At 40.5% G+C, this 19,348-nt stretch overlaps 1 protein-coding gene across 1 annotated transcript; it reads left to right on the top strand.

Annotated features, from left to right (window-relative positions):
• Positions 1 to 2,762: 2,762 nt before the first annotated feature.
• Positions 2,763 to 3,137, top strand: LOC139198073 (uncharacterized). The gene has a single exon (XM_070826330.1). It carries the CDS (start codon positions 2,763 to 2,765, stop codon positions 3,135 to 3,137), a length of 375 nt encoding a protein of 124 aa, XP_070682431.1.
• Positions 3,138 to 19,348: the final 16,211 nt, after the last annotated feature.

The raw sequence follows: 19,348 nt of genomic DNA, 5'->3' as shown, positions 1-19,348 counted from the left end.
TGGCTAGCTCGGCCTTATCAGGAAAAGGTTGAAGACGAAGAAGGACAATATGCTCGCTTAGTCCTAGCAAAATTGAGTTGTGTTTGTGTTGTTTTTGTATTAGATTTATTATCTTAACAGGTTATGTCGTGTCAAATTCGTTATTTTAATAAGTTCTTAATAGGTGACTTGATAACGATCTAATTCTTTAACGAGTCATGTCGTTTCATGTCAAATTAACGAGTCATACAATAAATTATCATGCGTAATATCAAGATTTGACAAATAATATCGTATCAAATTTTTAACAGATAACCTGATGAAAACCCAACTCGTTAACGTACGAATTTGTAACGATTGATCCAATAACGATTCAAAAATATGTCATTACTTATTATTTTCGTGTTGGATGGTTCAAAAAATTGACAGGCCTAAGCTGAGTAGGCTCTCTCCCTCCATTGAGAACAATCATTGCGCAAAAATCCTATGTGCCCCAAATTGGGTGCAGGCTGCAGAGCTACTTATGATGATCTCTTTATTTCTTTACACATTTTTGCCAAGGGGAAACTAGTTTTTGAGAATTTTCTGCTCCATGCCTTCGGTCATTTACTCCATACTTTCGGCCAAGCTACCATGTCCAAGGCCTTTTTACAAGAGGAATGTTCACAACTTTGTCATAGGAATATTCTCGTTTTTTTTTTGTACGATGATTTAAACTATTTATTTTTAAGGTCTATAGTACTAAATACAATATCGTTTAATTGTCTAACGATTATTCAACAAATAAAAAAATTTATATTATTTAGCTAGACAATGAAATTTTGACAATATTATCAAACGGTTAAATAATTTCTAATTTAGTTGAATTTTTAAAATTGATGGTCTCGATCATCACGCACTGCAGAATACAAAAGAATAGGGAAAAGACAGAAGGAACAATTTAAGTGAGAATGTAACATCCCCTTAAAAGAGTTAAACCATGAAAAAGTCAAGTTTGTTATAAACTTTGTATTTAAGTATGATAGTGTAAATCCTAAATTAGATTTGATTCTAGTTATTCTTCCCTATTCGGACTTGTATTCCTTGGAGGAGAAGGAGTCTTCCCTCCCTTATTTCTATAAATAAAGCCATTGCGTAGGAGGAATGACACATCCTCTACATAACCCTACAAACATATCTCTCTCCACTCTTTCTCTCTACCGTGCCCTCTCTCCCCCTTGTCAGTTAAATATATGCTACAACACGTTATCAACACGCTCCTACCGTTACGCTTAGGAATCTGACGTGGAAGTTTTTTGCATCCAACTAGTTCATCAATATCATCACACAATTAGGTTCTTTTAAAACAACGATTTTTATCTCGATATTTTTGTAACCCTGATAGCATGAACATCACTATAATGCATGACCCAACTTTACGTTTTTTGAATTTTAGATTCTACATAAATTGTGTATACATTATATCCATAATTGTTGAATTATGTGAATTGATATTGCCATGAATTGTATCAAATATTTGTTCATACATTAAATTATATGTTGCATATGCATGAAATTGAATTAATTTATAATCTGAAAATTTTAAAAATTAAAAAAAAAACATAATAAATTCTAGGTTTTTTTCGAACCCTGATGGCAATGGCCTAAAGCCGCGTTGCCGTCGAGCTCTCCCCGAGCCACGAGACCACAAGCCAGAGTCACGGGCTCCAGGTTTGAAACCCAGAAAACCCGACGCCTTCAATGGCATCTCCACCATCCCAAGTGGGCCCGCAGCCCAACCTTGCCCTCGGGTCATCGTCTCAACGACTTGAAGATTGTCCCTCGACAAGTTTTGACTGAGATTCGTTTGAATCTCATCAATTTTTTTCTTTAAAAATTTCGATTTAATTTTTCTAGGGTTTCTAAAACGTTGAGAGTTTTTACTCTCTGTTCACCTTTAAGGGTCGCCGTCGAACCCACAGTTTTCTTTGTCGTGATTTTTGTGCCACGACAAGACTGTCTGCAGCAGTGGTGCCTGTCTTCTTCTCTAGCAAGTTCACCCAGCTTGCACTGGGATGTCTGGTTCGAAACTCAAGCCTACTTGAGCTTGGCCTCTTCTCGGTAAGCACCAGCCTTTTTTGGGCTTTAGAGCTCATCTCGGCCCAACACCGGCCATCTCGGTAAGCCTACTTGATCAAAGCCCGTTTGGGCCTCTATTTTTGGGCTTGCACCTCCATCCCATTCCTATGATGCTAGGCCCGTGCCTACCCCAACCCAGTTTTGGGCCTAGACCTCACGGCACCAATTCACTTAGCCCACCCGTGGGCTTTGGTCCAAAATTTTAGGCCCCGAAAATAATTGCCTATATTTTTTTAGGCACTTTGGATTTTATAATTTTTCACCCAGACTTTAATTTTTGGTCCGAAGTCCAAATTATTAATTCAATTATAATTCTAGGCCTGAAGATCTATTTGCACATTTTCTTGTTGCATATTTTATGTATATATATTTGTGTTTGTCTGCAGGAACAAATGAACCTAAAGTTCATAATTCTTTCAAAGCCTGAAGTTTTTAGAAACATGCCTTGTTTGAAAACCTGAAGTTTTTCTTAAAAACATCACCCATGAAATCCCGAAGTTATTTTTATGCAAATTTAAACTAATACTTGTCTATTAGAACCTGTATGTTTTACTCCTATGTGAATGGATTGATTTTTTCTCCATTACACTAACCACATCTTGTCCATTTATTTTTTTTCTCCATTACACTAACCACATCTTGTCCATTTATTTTGTGATATGAACATGTCGAATTTGAACAAACTCGATTTCACCGCTTTAGAGGTCTTTGGAAGAAACTACCTAAGGTGGGTCCAAGATGTGAAGCTCCACCTCATCGCAAAGAATTTGCATCCTGCCATTGAAGATGAGACAGACAACCTGGTTAGCGAAGCTAAGAAAGCCACTGCCATGATCTTCATCCAACGACACATTCATGACACACTGCAAATCGAGTACCTTGCTGAGGAAGATCCACAAGCACTTTGGGTCACTTTGACTGATCGTTTTGATCACCAAAAAGACATCTTCTTGCTTGAAGCAAGACATAACTGGCAGCATATGCGCTTCCAAGACTTTAAGTCTGTGAATGAATATAATTCTAAAGTTTGTCGAATCTGATAATTTCTCAAGTTCTGCGATGAGAACTTGACCGAAAAGGATCTCCTGGAGAAGGCATATTCGATCTTTTCTGCTACTAATATTATCTTGCAGCAACAATTAGGGCTCATAAGTTCACTAAGTTTTCGGATTTGATCTCTGTTTTACTTCTCACTGAAAAGAAGAATTAGTTGTTGATGAAGAATAATCAAGCTCGACCTATTAGGGTGACTGATGTGCCTGAAACATACTACAACACAAACCAATGCCCAAAACGCCAACATAGGCATGGTATGCGTGGCCAGAAGCCACCTCATCAAGATCAACAGAGCCAAGGCCCATCTAAAGGAGGAAACCAAGCCTAAAAGCACCCTAACCTCACTCCTAAAGGCCCAAACTTCAAGAATAATGGTAAAGCACCTGAACCATGGATGCAAACACGTGCTACAGCTGTGGTTCAAAGGACCATTGGTCCCGTGTTTGCTGTGCTCCCCAAAAGGTTGTAACTGAATATTATTCTCGTCGTAAGAAGTTTGAATCAAACTTTACGCAAGTGGATGAACCAGAGAGTACCAAGATAGAGGTTCTGACTTTCAGGACGTTATTACCCCTATGGAAGATTAGAATGTTAGACATAAACTATTTTTAGTTGGATTTAGACCATTGAGGGCCGAATTCGACTTAGTGGCCGAACCTTCCCTTGTTTTTTGTTTAAGTTTGAACAATTTTCCTTTATATTTGGATTATTTGTTGGTGATTTGTTTTTGGATATTAAGTTTTTAATTACCATCTTTGAATACTTTGTTTTGAATGGATATATGTTTTAAGAACTTTTATGCATGTGACCGATTCAAATTAATTTTTATTTCTAGGTATGACTAGTGAGAAAGTTAGTTGTGTGACGACCCATCCCTAATTTCCTATGTAATTTCTTCCCGAGTGTGTAAATTGATAGTTATGCCCTTGTCGGCAAAGTGATGTGGACGTGATTATGCAACTTTAATTTATTTTTCTTGTTATCATAATTAAATTGTACTCGACGTTACGAGTATGTGGGCACGAGTTAGGCTCGAATCGGACTTGTAATGAAAAAGTTGTGTTTCGTTAAAGTACGTTAACATCGGGTAGAATTGTACACACGTATGTGCTAGATAATCAGTGTTAGAAACACTATTCTTGATAAGGGTACAAATTTCGTGTAATCTGAAAACCCTATCTCTTATTTTCTTTAAAAATTTGTCCCGAGTGCCCCATTTCACTCACCAACCAATCAATAATTTTTCCTTCAATTTACTCCCCACCAATCAAACTCTCCCCTCAATTTTAGCACATATTCAGACACCATCACTTCAAATCTCTTCTCAACCAATCAGAGAAGTTGTCAGTTTCTCTTTCTCATCTTCTTCCTCTCTTTCTCTATTTCACCTGTACCTTTCTCTTCTCTGCAACTACAAGGACCATCATCAAGCATTCTCATATCAAACTTAAAAATACCACCATCGTGATCTCCTCATCCTCACGAACCTAACCGTAAAACCGATCTTGAAGTGGTTGAGTCTTAACTCGCCAACTGGGAAGGTCCGACTCGGTGGGTTTTGCTTCGACGAGTTTCAAGCCGAGTTACAAGGTTTTAGGACATGGGAAAGCTTCTACACAACTCCTTGGAGTCCCTAGGCTAAGTTTGGAGTGAAGGCAACGTCTAGAAGCACGATTTCAAGGAGTCGAGTTTTAGGCCAAGACTTGTGAGGCTTTTTAGGCCATTTTCCATCCTTTTTTTAGCCTTTTGAAAGGTATAATCTTGTTCTTCTCCTTAAGAGCTTCATTTCCATATAAAGTTGGTGAAAAATGGTTGAGAAATGAAGATGTTATGCAAGTTTTAAAATTTTCCATAAACCGGCCATTTTTTCCAAAATCCGGTGAAACCAGACGGCGGCGGACGACGAGGATCACTGGAGAAGACGAGGAATTTCTAACGGCGTTAGGTTCCATTACTATTTAACGGAATATTCTCTGTCTTCTGTCAATCTCTTCCAGGCGTGTGCCTGCGTGTGGTCGTGGGTTGGACGACGCGTGGGGCATGTCCTGCTTCCGGCCGGCGAGTGGTTGATATGTGCGGGTCCTTGACTTCGGGTAGAACATTTTCGTATATTCAAACCTTCCGTTTGAGCAAGCTATAGGGAGTTTTCCTAGCTTTTTTTTGTATATGTGTTATTTAATTAATTATTATTAGTTGTTTTGCATATAGGGGAAACTTACCCTGAGGACGTTCGAGGACAAGCGAGGTTAGGAGGATACGATCCATCGATATATCAGTGAGTGGGCATTTTGTTTTCGTGTGTGTGTGTAAACTTTATAGTTTCCACAAATGCCTTTAAATTGATTTATGCATATTTTACCATGATTTATTAAATTTTAAAAAATGCTATTTTGGTTGAGATTTATACATTGTCACGGCCTATTCATATACATTTTACCTGCTCATCAATGTTGTACTGTTGTTAAATGCTAAAATAATCCTACGAGATGCGCATGTAAGTTCAGATAAGGTTATTCTGTTGACTAGAATTATTGCATCATTATGGCATGCTTATATTCATGTAGTCTGCTCATCATTGCTGCACCCCAGTGTTGGTGTTCGCCTCGGGCCAGGGCTAGTCCTTCACGTGTATGTTCACCTTTCGCACCGCACACTCGCCTTGGATCCAAGTAGGTACCAGTCCTGTTGTACATGTCGCATTAGGCAACTCCGACTCGTAGGTAACCGCGATTATCGCCAGTCTTCATGTGATCGTAGCACTAGAGCGTATATTATTACACCCAGTCTTGTCGTACATGTCGCACTAGGCGACTCTGACTCGTGTGCTAGCATAGATTGATGAGCATCAAGGCCAGTCGTACAGGTCAAATTAGACAACTCCGAGTTGTGTGCTAGTATAGATTAATTGAACAACTGGTTTTATTTATATTACTGTTGAGATATTGTGGTGTGGCATACTACTGATTTATTAGTTGATTTACATTTGATTTTATACCTATACGTAATATGATTTTCTTGAAACTATACATGTTTTACAGCGAGGGATTAGTATGTTCAGAAAATAACTATGTTTTATAAACCTTTATTTTTGTGCCTATTCACCCTTCTGTTTTTCGCCCATCCAAGTCCTAGATAGATGACCTACCCTGTGGCGTGTGAAGAGTAGCGGCTATTCTAACATATTGCTGTTTAAATATAGGGGACTTTCCCAATTGTGTACTAAGTATTTAACTAGTTTCGATTGCACTATTTGTTACCTATGCTCTAAACAATTGTATTTTATGGGTTCTACCCACTATTGCGCACTTACTTTATTAGTTTAAATAAGTTCTAGCTTTGGTTTTAATTTATTCATATTTTTTTTACATCATTCACAATTTGGTTATGTCACCTTCTCGTGACGGCCAGCGTGCCTCAACTCCGGTCGGGGTGTGTCAAGTTGTTTGGCAGATAGTGCGATCATGCACACCATTGTACGTGAACGAATCTATTTTACTAACTTCATACGTAAGAATGCACCTCTAACAACCCTCTTAGGCCTATCCAACCTGATCGAAGGATACGGTAAGACACGTATAATGTTGTCCAATGGTATAATCTTGACCATTGATGAGACACTTTATTCTCCATGTTTCGAAAGAATGTAGTTAAGTTTCAATGACATTAGAGATAACAATTACTACGCTGAAACCTATATAGAAAACGGAGTTGAATTTCTGTGCAGTTCTTACAAATATGACCAGAAGAGTATTCTAGAGAAGATGGAGCGTATCCCGATTGGTCTGTATACTACAATTATACGCCCTATAGAAAGCCACTATATGGTCGGCCCAACCTCTGGGACCGCTCATGAAATTACACTTTGGCATGATCATTGGGACACCTTAGACAAACATCGATGCGCCGTATCCTCAAATCATCACACGAATATCCACTAACCCGAAGTTTAGGTTCGATTCAAGGAATCGCATGTTAAACCTACTCTATGGGAAAGCTTATTATTAAGCATTTTTATGACAAGATTTGTTTGAATCCTTCTATTTGTCTACAAAGGATTCAGGGGGACATTTGCCGACCGATTCACCCTCCATGCGGACCATTTAGATATTTTATGGTTTTGGTTGACACTTCCACACTTTCATCACACGTGTACTTGTTATCCATAAGGAATGCTACATTCTCTAAAATGTTGGCTCAAGTTATCAAGCTCAGGGCTCACCACCCTGATTATGCAATCAAATTTATTCGATTAGATAATGCTTGAGAATTCACATCTAAAACCTTTGATGACTATTGCATCTCGGTTGGGGTTGAAGTTGAACATTTAGTACTCCATGTTCACACCTAGAATGGCTTGGCAAAGACATTCATTAAGCGCTTACAAATGATTGCTCAATCTTTGGTCATACGTACCAAGCTCCCGATTGCTGCTTCTGGCCATGCAATATTGCACACAACCATGTTAATCCGCCTGAGGCCTATTACGAACCAACCATATAGCGCCCTTCAGTTGGATACCGAATACGAACCCGAAATATAGCATCTGCGCGTTTTTAGTTATGTTGTCCATGTGCCTATTTCTCCGCTCTTACGTACAAAAATAGAGCCTCAGCAATGAATGAGAATCTATGTCGAATATGATTCTCCTTCGATCAATCGTTACTTAGAACCTTTGACAAGCGATTTGTTTACTGCTCATTTCGCAAAATGTCATTTCTATGAGACACTCTTCCCGTCGTTAGGGGAAGTTAAAAATGTAAATGTTCTTGAAAAATGACGCAAATTATTGTGGACGACTTTCACTTTGTCTCATTTAGATCCATGCACTACTCAGTCTGAAATTGAAATGCAGCGCATATTAGATCTTCAGAGCATAGAGCATGCCAAATGTTTTCACTGATCTAGCGTGAGTGACAAGATCACATATTCCAGCTACAAATGTGTCTGCAAAGATGGATGTACCAAATGTACAATGGACTTCTTTCCTGGAGACCTGGGACGCCATTTTGGCCGATCCACGTACATTAGCGGCTAACGAATCCCTGCCCCTACACAAAAGTGTGGCAGGCCATTTGGTTCAAAGGATTCACACCCCTGGAAGAGAAAACCCACAGTACAGGCTCATCTTAAGCCTACCGTGAGTCCAACTGTCGCCTACTCATTCTATCCAACTCATGAGGAAATTCTAGATTACAGAAGCGTCATTGAAAAGAGAAATCGATCTCCCGAGAATCGAGAGATTTTGACCCATCATGCTAGCTTGGATGATGTTTGGTGTAGAAATGATATGATCATCGACAATGCAGTAGCTACTGAGATCATGTTGAGTGATGACATTGAACCTTGTTCCGTTGATGAATGTTAATGTAGAATTGATTAGTCAAACTGGAAGCAAGCAATTCAAGTCGAACTCAATTCGCTTGCGAAACGTAAGGTGTTTGAACTTATAGCTCATACTCCTTCACATGTGAAGCTCGTTGGCCATAAGTGGGTTTTCGTTCGGAAAAGTAATGAGAATAATGAAATCGTGCATTACATAGCTCGTCTTGTTGCGCAAGAGCTTCTCACAATGCCCCGGGATTGACTATAACAAAACTTATTCACCCGTTATGGATGTGATTACTTTTTGCTACCTTATCAGTTTGGTAGTTTCTGAAAAACTGAGTATGCGGCTGATAAACATAGTAATTACTTATCTTTATAGGGATCTTGATACAAAAATCTATATGAAAGTTCCCGAAGGACTTACATTGACTGGATCAAATATGTTCAAACCCTGGAACATGCTCTCAATTAGGTTGAAGCGTTCACTCTATGGTTTAAAGCAATTTGTAAGAATGTGGTATAACCGTCTGAGTGAGTATTTGACTTGTCAGGGATATGTGAACAATGAACTATGCCCTTGTGTGCTCATTAAGAAGTCACATTCCAGTTTTTCGATTGTTGCAGTTTATGTCGACGACATGAACCTCATCGAAACTCCTAAAGAGCTCGAGAGAATTGTTGTGCACATTAAGTCAGAATTTGAGATGAAAGATCTAGGAAAGACTCGATACTGTCTTAGTCTCGAGATAGAGCACCGTTCAGATGGAATCTTAATACATCAATCGAACAACACCCAGAACGTGTTGTGCCGCTTTAACGAGGATAAAGCAAAGCCATTTAGTACTCTTATGGTCGTTCGATCGCTAAATGCAAAACTAGATCCCTTCTTTCCGAAGAAGGATGATGAAGAGATTTTGGATCCTGAAGTTCCTTATCTCAGTGCGATAAGCGCTTTATTGTACTTAGCTCAATGCATTAGACCTGACATCTCATTCGCTGTTAATCTTTTGGCAAGATACAGTAATGCACCAACACGCAAACACTGGATTGGTGTTAAAGACATCTTTCGTTACCTTAAGGGTACTACAGATATGGGTTTGTTCCATCCTTACGGATCCTCAAGTGATACTGCACCACCTTATCTTGAGTTGATTCTCGCCTTGTTGGTCATGCCGATGCATGATACTTATCTGATCCACACAATGCGCGTTCTTTGATAGGAGCATATTTATGCGACTTAGTTGGCTTGTTCTTGTGCATTTATGTCGTGTCTCTTTAGTTATTTTAGTGTTTAAAGTCATTTTCGTGTGTTTTCAGATTTTAAGGACAAAGTAGGCAAGAAGATGCATTTTGGAGCATTTTGGAGCAAAATGGAGCTTGGAATGCATGTCACATATTTGGAACCAAGGTTTGGACGAAATTGAAGAATTAAAGAGGCTAAGAATGTGAAGAATTAATGTACAAAGGATCAAGAATTCAGCCACAAAAGAACACCCACTCCTTGCCGTGTAACCACATAGCATTCCTTTTGGATTCCCATGCATGCTTAATCATCTTTGTCCCCTAAAATATTTCTGATTTCATGCCTCAATTCACTCAATTATCACACTAAATTGCTGCATACCTCTTGTTCCCTTCACCCATCAGATTTCACACAACTTTCACAACCATTCCATGCACCAATTGATGCTCCATCATCCACATTTGGGATCCAATGCTGTGTGCAACACATGTTGCTGCACCTTTGACTAATTTCTGAAACATTTCACCTCCCCTTTTCATTTCCATGCAATGAACACAATCATTCATGCTCCCTAGCTGAAATACCACTCCATTTTACCCTCCATACTTTGCATCATTGCTCCATTTTCATCCTTGGACCATTGCACACCACAAATTCACCCTCCTTGCTGTGCATTTTCCCCACTGCCCAATCTGATTCTCTAGGGTTTTTGGGGCCTATATATACATGTTTACACCCCTTGGCAAAGGGTTCACACTCTCATATTCACCATTCATCACAGAAATTCGTCCATACTCACCCTAGGCAGCAAAACACCCCAAAAACACCATTCTAGTGCCCAGAAAATATCACAGCCACCCCACCTTCTTCCACCCTCTTTGCCGAAGTTCTCCACCACCCTTCCACCATCAAACACTCCTCTACACTCACCATAAACCTTTTTGCACCATAGAACTACCCAAAACCTGTCCACAAACCAATCTGCCACAAGCAAGGGAAATGAGGAATCTTGGATGCACTTGCTGCCAAGTTGGAGCATTCTAGGTGTTTTCTTTCTTTAGATTTTAATGTCTAATTCATGTAATCTTTGTTTTGCTTTAAGTATGATTGGCTAATTTCGTTTTGGCTAAGGGTGGATTCAAAACCATGATTATATATGTGAAATAAGTTGATTACTTTCAGTTATCGTTGTATAAGTCGTGAATACAATTTGCTTAACCGTTTGATTTAGAACTTATTCTTGTATGTTGGTTGAGAGTGCACGCTTAATTTGCATGCTTGAATTTGATGCTAGGATATAAGTTTGTTTTACCTAATCGTTATGAATTTATATTCGTAAGTAGTGAAGGTCGCTAGTCACGATCGTGTTAAGTAGATTCCTGGCAAGAGTATCATGCTTTTCATAGTTACGAATGCCTTGTCGATGCTTATGATTTCCAAAGAACGTAATGATTCTAACTTGTGTCTTTATCACGCTGTTCATATAAAGAACTTGTTGGGAATAATTTGTTTGCGATGCATATTCATCCAATTCAATGATTTTAGGGAAATCTGAAGGTTAATTTAAGCGGACCTAATTAACTTGGAGTGTCGAGATTCATAACTTATTAAATTGATAACTGAAAATTGATTTAGGTTGCATATATTTCATGTGTGGAGAAGAACCCCTTAGCCATTCCATCATCCATTGATTATTCATAACTTTGTGTTACAATCTGTTTCTATTACAATCTGTTTTCCTTGCAATCTGTCCATTCAGTTCATTTTCGTCCAAATCAATTCCCCATTTATTTTGAAGTCCTAGATTAGTTAGAAAGTGTGTTGGTTTATGTTTTTAAGTGTTTTGGTACAAGTTAAAACCCAAATTCGTCCAAATTGGTGCTTTGTGTTCAAAACTGCCCAGAAAGTGTTTTTAAGGCAGTTTTGAGTCTTTTAGTTGCTGTTTTGAGTTATTTGTTTATTTTAGTATTTTAAACATGAGTTTTGCATTCTTTGAGTCTAATCTAGTGTTTTAAACTTTGTTTTTACATTTCTAAGTCAGTTTTCAAGTGTTTAGCAATCCCTTCTAATCCCCGGTTTAGAACGATCCCTACTTACATACTTTGCTACAATTGATAAAAAGAGGGTTTAATTTTGTGTGTTAACTTATTTTTCACATCAAATTTTTGGCGCCGTTGCCGGGGATTAGCAACTTTGTTAATCTCTTGGATTGTTTTCTTTCGAATTATTGTATTTTGTTTAAGTTTCTGTTTAAGTTGCTGATTTGTTTTGTTTTCTTTGTTTTTAGGTACTAGTGCATGACTCGAAGTTCCCGACCTGTTCATGAGCATATCTTAGACTTTGACGACGACTTCGAGAGAACTTTGAGAAGAAGGAGGAAACAACAGCACAAGGAGGATCCCACGGCACAAGTGGGTGGAGAAGAGCAAGGTATAGCCATGGACAACCGTACGCTCAAGGAGCTTGCCGCCTCGGGTTTGGATAATGCCGCACCATTGTGTATCCAATATCCCATGGTTGCTCAAGGTAAAACCGAAGAGTTCGAGTTAAAGTCAAGTTTGCTCCACCACATTCCAAAGTTCCATGGGCTGTCCATGGAGGATCCGAACAAACATTTGAAAGAATTTGAAGTGGTGTGCTCAAGTATGACTCCGATTACCGTTGACGGAAGTATTTTAAAGATGAAGGCTTTTCCATTCTCTTTAATGGACAAAGCCAAAGATTGGTTATACGAGTTGGCTCCCGGTACAGTTACATCTTGGGAGAGTATGAAGAGGGCGTTTCTGGAGAAGTTTTTCCCAACTTCTCGCATCATTCTTCTTCGTAAAAAAATAAGTGGAATTCAACAAGATGAAGGTGAGTCTTTTCCTACATATTATGAACGATTTAAATCACTTGTTGCTTCTTGTCCACAGCATCAGATGAAGGAGGAATTGCTTTTGCAATACTTCTACGAAGGGCTCCTACCACTAGAACATCAAATGCTCTATGTCTCGGCGGGTGGAGCATTGGTAGACAAAACGCCCATGGCTGCAAAAATCTTGATTGCTAATCGAGCATTGAACGCTCAACAATACGAGGGTGTAGGCCAAAGAGGACTCCCACGGCAACAAATGCATGAGGTAAGTTCCACTTCCAATATTCAATCTCAGTTAGCTAATCTTACTTCTCTTGTTTCACAGATGGCTGAGGGAATGAAGATTCAAGGACCCATGGTGTGTGGCGTATGTTCTATCCAAGGACATGCATCCGAAAAGTGTCCTCAACTCATTGAGAATGGTGGATGGGAGAGCGCTAAAGCCATTGGGTTTCAAAGCCAAAATCAGCCAAGACATGATCCATATTCCAACACGTATAATCCAGGGTGGAGAGACCATCCAAACTTCAAATGGAGAGAGCCACAACAAGCCCAACCACAAGGAGGCTTTAGGCAACAACCCCCGGGCTTCTACAACAAACCATACGCACCCCCTCAAGTCCAACCACAATCTGCCCCAAATAATTCAGGTAATGCTTTGGATAATGATACACTTGTTAAGTTACTAACCACTTTGACTAATGGGCAGGAAAATCAAAATAAAAGAGTGGACCAATTAGAGAAACAAATGGGGCAGATTGCCGAGGTTGTTGGGCAGATTAGAGACCAAGGAAGGCTTCCTAGTTCTACCATTCCAAACCCGAATGGAGGCTTTGAAAGTGCAAAGGCCATACTCTTGAGAAGTGGAAAAGAGATTGGGGCAGGTTCTTCATCAAAAACAGGTCACAAAGAGGATGAAAAACTTCAATTTGAGGAGGAGGAAGCATGCCCACCCACGGCAAAGGTGGACACACCTATGCCGCAAGCCCCCATGGCTCCAAATCTGTCCAATTCATCCAATAAAGGTAAGAATGTGTCAAATTCGGTTTCTACTAATGTTGTGCCTTCGAATGCTCCTTTTCCTAGCAGGTTTGTGCAAACAAAGAAGGAATAAGCTGAAAAGGACATCCTTGAGACACTTAGGAAAGTTCAAGTCAACATACCCTTGTTGGATGCCATTAAGCAAGTCCCGAGATACGCTAAATTTTTAAAGGAGCTATGCACCACTAGGAAGAGGATTTCAACCAAGGAGGTTGTGAAGGTAGGTGAAAATGTCTCCGCCATCTTGCAACGTAAACTACCCCCCAAATGCAAAGATCCGGGTAGCTTTACAATTCCGTGCGTCATTGGTAACACTCGTTTCAAATCTGCTATGCTAGATTTAGGAGCCTCTATAAATGTTATGCCATACTCCATTTATGTATCTATGAACTTAGGTGAGTTGAAACATGATGGTGTAATCATACAATTGGCCGATAAATCTACCGCTTATCCAAAGGGAGTGTTGGAAGACGTTTTGGTGCAGGTTGATCATTTAGTCTTCCCAGCAGGTTTTTATGTGCTCGAAATGGATGAATCGGATCATGCTTCTTCATTGCCCATCCTCCTTGGAAGGCCATTCATGAAGACGGCCCGAACGAAGATTGACGTGTATAGTGGAACGTTGTCCATGGAATTTGATGGGGAAGTTGTTAATTTTAATCTTTCTGATTCCATTAAGTACCCTAGTGAGGACCATTCATGTTTCTCTATTGATATAATTGACTCTTTGGCGCAGGGATATCTTGAAGATTTGAATGACGATGTGCTTGAAAAAGTCATTACACAAGGAATGGAACTCACAACCAAGGGGGCAAATTCTAGTGTAACCCACGGCATACATGGACTAGGCCATGTCGTGCCTCCTAGTGATGAAATTTTTGAGTTGGTTGCTGCTCTTGAGTCACTACCTAAGCATGGTGGTAAGTCTCCTAACTTTAATTCCATTCCAATTTCGACTAACAAGTTGCTTCCATCCATCGTTCAGGCACCCATACTTGATCTCAAACCCCTACCAAGCCATTTGAAGTACATCTTTTTGGGGGAAAATGAGACACTACCTGCCATCATCTCATCATCCCTCACGGCACAAGAGGAGGAGAAGCTAGTGCGTGTGTTGAAGGAATTCAAATCTGCCCTAGGATGGACATTGGCCGATATTAAAGGTATAAGCCCTACGACTTGTATGCATCACATATTTCTTGAGGAGGGGGCCAAACCAACTAGAGAGGCTCAACGCCGTCTTAACCCTCCGATGATGGAAGTTGTGAAAAATGAAATAATCAAACTTCTAGATTGTGGGGTGATTTATCCCATCTCCGATGGCCGTTGGGTTTCACCTATCCAATGTGTGCCCAAGAAATCTGGAGTGACGGTTGTCGAGAATGCGGAGAATGAGCTTGTGCCCACCCGAATTCAAACCGGTTGGCGAGTGTGCATTGATTATAGGAAGCTAAATGCAACCACAAGGAAAGATCACTTCCCATTGCCGTTCCTAGATCAAATGCTAGAAAGGTTAGCAGGTCATTCCTTTTATTGCTTTCTTGATGGATACTCCGGTTATAATCAAATTGTTATTGCCCCGGATGATCAAGAAAAGACCACTTTTACTTGTCCCTTTGGAACGTTTGCATATCGACGCATGCCATTCGGTTTGTGCAATGCTCCTGCCACGTTTCAAAGGTGTATGGTTAGCATCTTTTCTGATTATGTTGAGAGAATTATTGAGATATTCATGGATGATTTTAGTGTATTTGGTAATTCATTTGATAATTGCTTGGATAATCTCACTTTAATCTTGAAACGTTGTGTTGAAACAAACCTTGTGTTAAATTGGGAGAAATGCCATTTTATGGTTAAACAAGGTATTGTTTTGGGTCATATTATCTCTAAACGTGGAATTGAAGTTGATAAGTCTAAAATAGATCTTGTACACTACTTACCCTCTCCCACTTCGGTGAGAAAGGTTCGTTCTTTCCTTGGTCATGCAGGATTCTACCGACGATTTATCAAGGACTTTTCCAAGATTGCACAACCCCTATGCCGTCTCCTACAAAAGGAAGTGCCTTTCGAGTTCAACGAGGCGTGCGAGCAAGCATTCAAGCATCTCAAGGACCTCCTCACCACTGCACCCATCATAACTCCCCCGGATTGGTCCATTCCCTTTGAATTGATGTGTGATGCATCGGATTATGCACTTGGCGCTGTTTTGGGTCAAAGAAAAAATAAACAGCCACATGTTATTTATTATGCTTCACGCACTTTGAATGATGCTCAGTTGAATTATTCTACAACCGAAAAAGAACTCTTGGCGGTTGTATTTGCTTTAGATAAATTTAGATCATATCTAATTGGTACTAAAGTTATTGTTTTCACTGACCATGCAGCCTTGAAGTACTTGTTCACCAAGAAAGAAGCTAAACCTAGACTCATTCGTTGGATGCTTCTACTTCAAGAGTTTGACATCGAAATCAAGGACAAGAAGGGGAGTGATAATGTTGTTGTCGACCACCTAAGCAGGTTGGTGCGTGAAGTAGAGGATCTTCCCATCTCCGAAACATTTCCGGATGAACAACTCTTGTCCGTTCAGGTAAGTGCTCCTTGGTACGCAGATTTGGTGAATTATTTGGTGACTAAACAAGTTCCTAGCACCCTAAACAAATTCCAACGTGATAAACTTAAAAAGGATGCTAGATTTTATGTTTGGGATGACCCATACTTGTGGAAATATTGTTCAGATCAGGTTATAAGAAGATGTGTGCATGAATCAGATTTTCACTCAATTTTAAGTTTTTGTCACACATATGCATGTGGGGGTCACTTTGGCACCCAAATGACAGCTTTTAAGGTTCTTGAATGTGGTTTTTATTGGCCTACTTTGTTTAAAGATGCTAGAACCTTTTGTTTAACATGTGATCGATGCCAAAGGACAGGTAATATTGGCCAAAAAGATCAAATGCCGCAGGTACCCATCTTTGTTGTTGAAATCTTTGATGTTTGGGGTATCGATTTTATGGGTCCTTTTCCTTCATCTTTTGGTTTCACTTACATATTACTTGCCGTTGATTATGTTTCCAAGTGGGTGGAAGCAAAAGCCACTCGAACTAACGATTCTAAAATTGTGGCAGATTTTGTGAAAACTAATATCTTTTCTAGGTTTGGGATGCCTAGGGTGCTAATCAGTGATGGCGGGTCTCATTTTTACAACCGTACCATTGAGGCATTACTCAAGAAGTACCATGTGACGCATAAGGTCTCCACACCTTACCACCCCCAAACCAATGGCCAAGCCGAGGTGTCGAATCGTGAGATCAAACAGATTTTGGAGAAGACCGTTGGTCCAAATAGAAAAGATTGGAGCTTACGGTTGGATGATGCATTATGGGCGTATCGAACGGCTTACAAAACCCCTATTGGTATGTCTCCTTTTCGGCTTGTGTATGGCAAGCCATGTCATCTTCCCGTGGAATTAGAACATAGAGCACATTGGGCCATCAAGACCTTCAATTTGAATGTGGACCAAGCCGGAATTCATTGAAAGCTTCAATTGAGTGAACTTGATGAGATAAGGCATGAAGCTTATGAGAATGCTAGAATTTACAAAGAGAAGACCACGGCATTCCATGATAAGATGCTTCGAGGCAAGACTTTCGAAATTGGGCAGAAAGTGTTGTTGTTCAACTCCCGCCTTCGTCTATTCCCTGGTAAGTTACGTTCCAAGTGGGTTGGCCCGTTTGTTGTTACTAATCTTTTTGTGCATGGTGCAGTCCAAATTAAGAGCTTGAGAACCGGGCAAGAATTCAAGGTGAATGGACATCGCTTGAAGCCATACTACGAGCACTTTGTGGAGCATGTTGTGGAGGAGATCCCACTGCATTCCGTGGGTTCCAAGGAGAAGTGAAGGTGTTCATCGTCCGGCTGGAAGACGTTAAAGCAAGCGCTTTAAGGGAGGCAACCCATTTATTCTGCTTGATTGTCAATTTTATTACTTGTTTAATTATTTTTGGTTGTGACTTTCTATTTTGAAACATTAACAAATATGCAAAGGATTTTAACATTAAACTTCATGGAAATGAACAGGAAACTGGGAAATAAAGAAACATAGCATAATACAAGAGGGAGCCTTCACAAAGGCTGCTTGGGAGAGGTCGCAGTAGTCGGCGGAGTTGCAGTAGTCGGCGGAGTCTCAGCAGTCGGTGGGGCCACGGAAGGAGGAGGTATCGGAGGATGATCAGTTGGAGCTTCACTATGCGGTGCCGCCCCAGAAGACAAAGGCAGATGCTGTTGGAACAAACCCACAAACCTTCGGTGATCAAGTAAAATCTGACCATCAGTTTCCTGCAGCTGGTCAATTTTCCTCTTCATGTTTGTGGCATAATTGTGTGCAAGCTTGTGCAATTGTTTATTTTCATGCTTGAGTCCTCTAATCTCCTCTTTGAGACTCTGTATTTCAGCCGCCAACGATTCAACGTGACGGGTTCGAGCAAATAGGCGTTGGGCCATGTTGGACACAGAACCCGCACACTGCACGCTAAGAGCCAGAGACTCCTTAACCGCCAATTCATCAGACCGTCTAGCGAGCAGTCTGTTATCTCTGGGGGTGACAAGGTTCCGGCCACCACCGCAGCGGTCATGTCATTTGTCATCACCGAATCCCCAACGGTGAGAGGACCAGTAGGGGATATGAAGGACGGACGCCATATGTTGTCTGGAGAAGGAGGGGCTGCTCCTTCACCAAGGTTCAAGTCAAAACGACGGTCGGAAGGGCCAGACATTTTTCAGAGGTGTTAAAGAAAGAGGAGATCGGACAAGTCAAGATCGTAAAAGTGCAAAACGGGAGTTTTTACAGACAGAAATTCAAGAGTGCTTTGAACGTCATGCATACCTCTATAAAAATCAGCACGCGATGGGATTTCAGAGATTGAAGAGGTGAGCTCAGAAATCGAAGAAGCCATTCAAAGATCGAAGAGGCGCCAGCTTTCTCAAAAGTTGGGCTTGCTCACAAACCACCAATTCCGGATACCGAAGAGTGTCAACTGTCTCAGCCTCGTCAGCACCCATCACACGCAACTCAGCTTTGCGAAAATCACGGGCAGTCTGTCGAAGCACCGATTCCAACCATATGTCTCTCTCAGCCTCGTCAGCACTTGTCACATGCAATCTCTACCCTCAACGAAGCTCAGAACTCGAAGCGTAAATTCCGGATATTAAAGAGGCCTCTGCTTTATCGAGACGTGTCAGCATCTGTCAATTTGCACATCTTCGTTGCGTAAATCACGCGCAATCTGTCGAAAATTTTTGGAGAAGCAGAATGCACGTGAAAACTACTGTTAAATTATCCCAGGCTTGCCAACACGAGTAATGGAACAATGCCTTCCCAGCCATTAAGAAAATTCTATAAATGTTGAACTTCAAAGTGAAGCAGTCTCACCCAACTTTCAGCCTCACTTAACCCTTCATCCTCTCTGAAATGGCTTTCCAACAAACCCTCTCGAGTCACTCTGTATTTTTCATCCCCTGGGATACCCCTGCAAACAACCCATCCAGAGCACAAGTATTTCATATCATAAGGGTTGAGAGCCAGAGTATCTCATATCATGCTTTCTCCCTGTCCTTTCTCCAGCCAGCTCTTGCTCTCGAGTACTCATCATCTTATGCTTTCGCTTTGTCTCTCACTTATAAGGGAAGTGAAGATGATACCTCGAAGCATGTGGAGACAACGTGCTGATTCA

This window comes from Malus domestica, chromosome 08, assembly GCF_042453785.1.
Source record: "Malus domestica chromosome 08, GDT2T_hap1".
Classification (NCBI taxonomy): domain Eukaryota; kingdom Viridiplantae; phylum Streptophyta; class Magnoliopsida; order Rosales; family Rosaceae; genus Malus; species Malus domestica.
The sequence above is the reverse complement of the archived record's forward strand: the minus strand, read 5'-3'. Positions and strand labels throughout refer to the sequence as shown.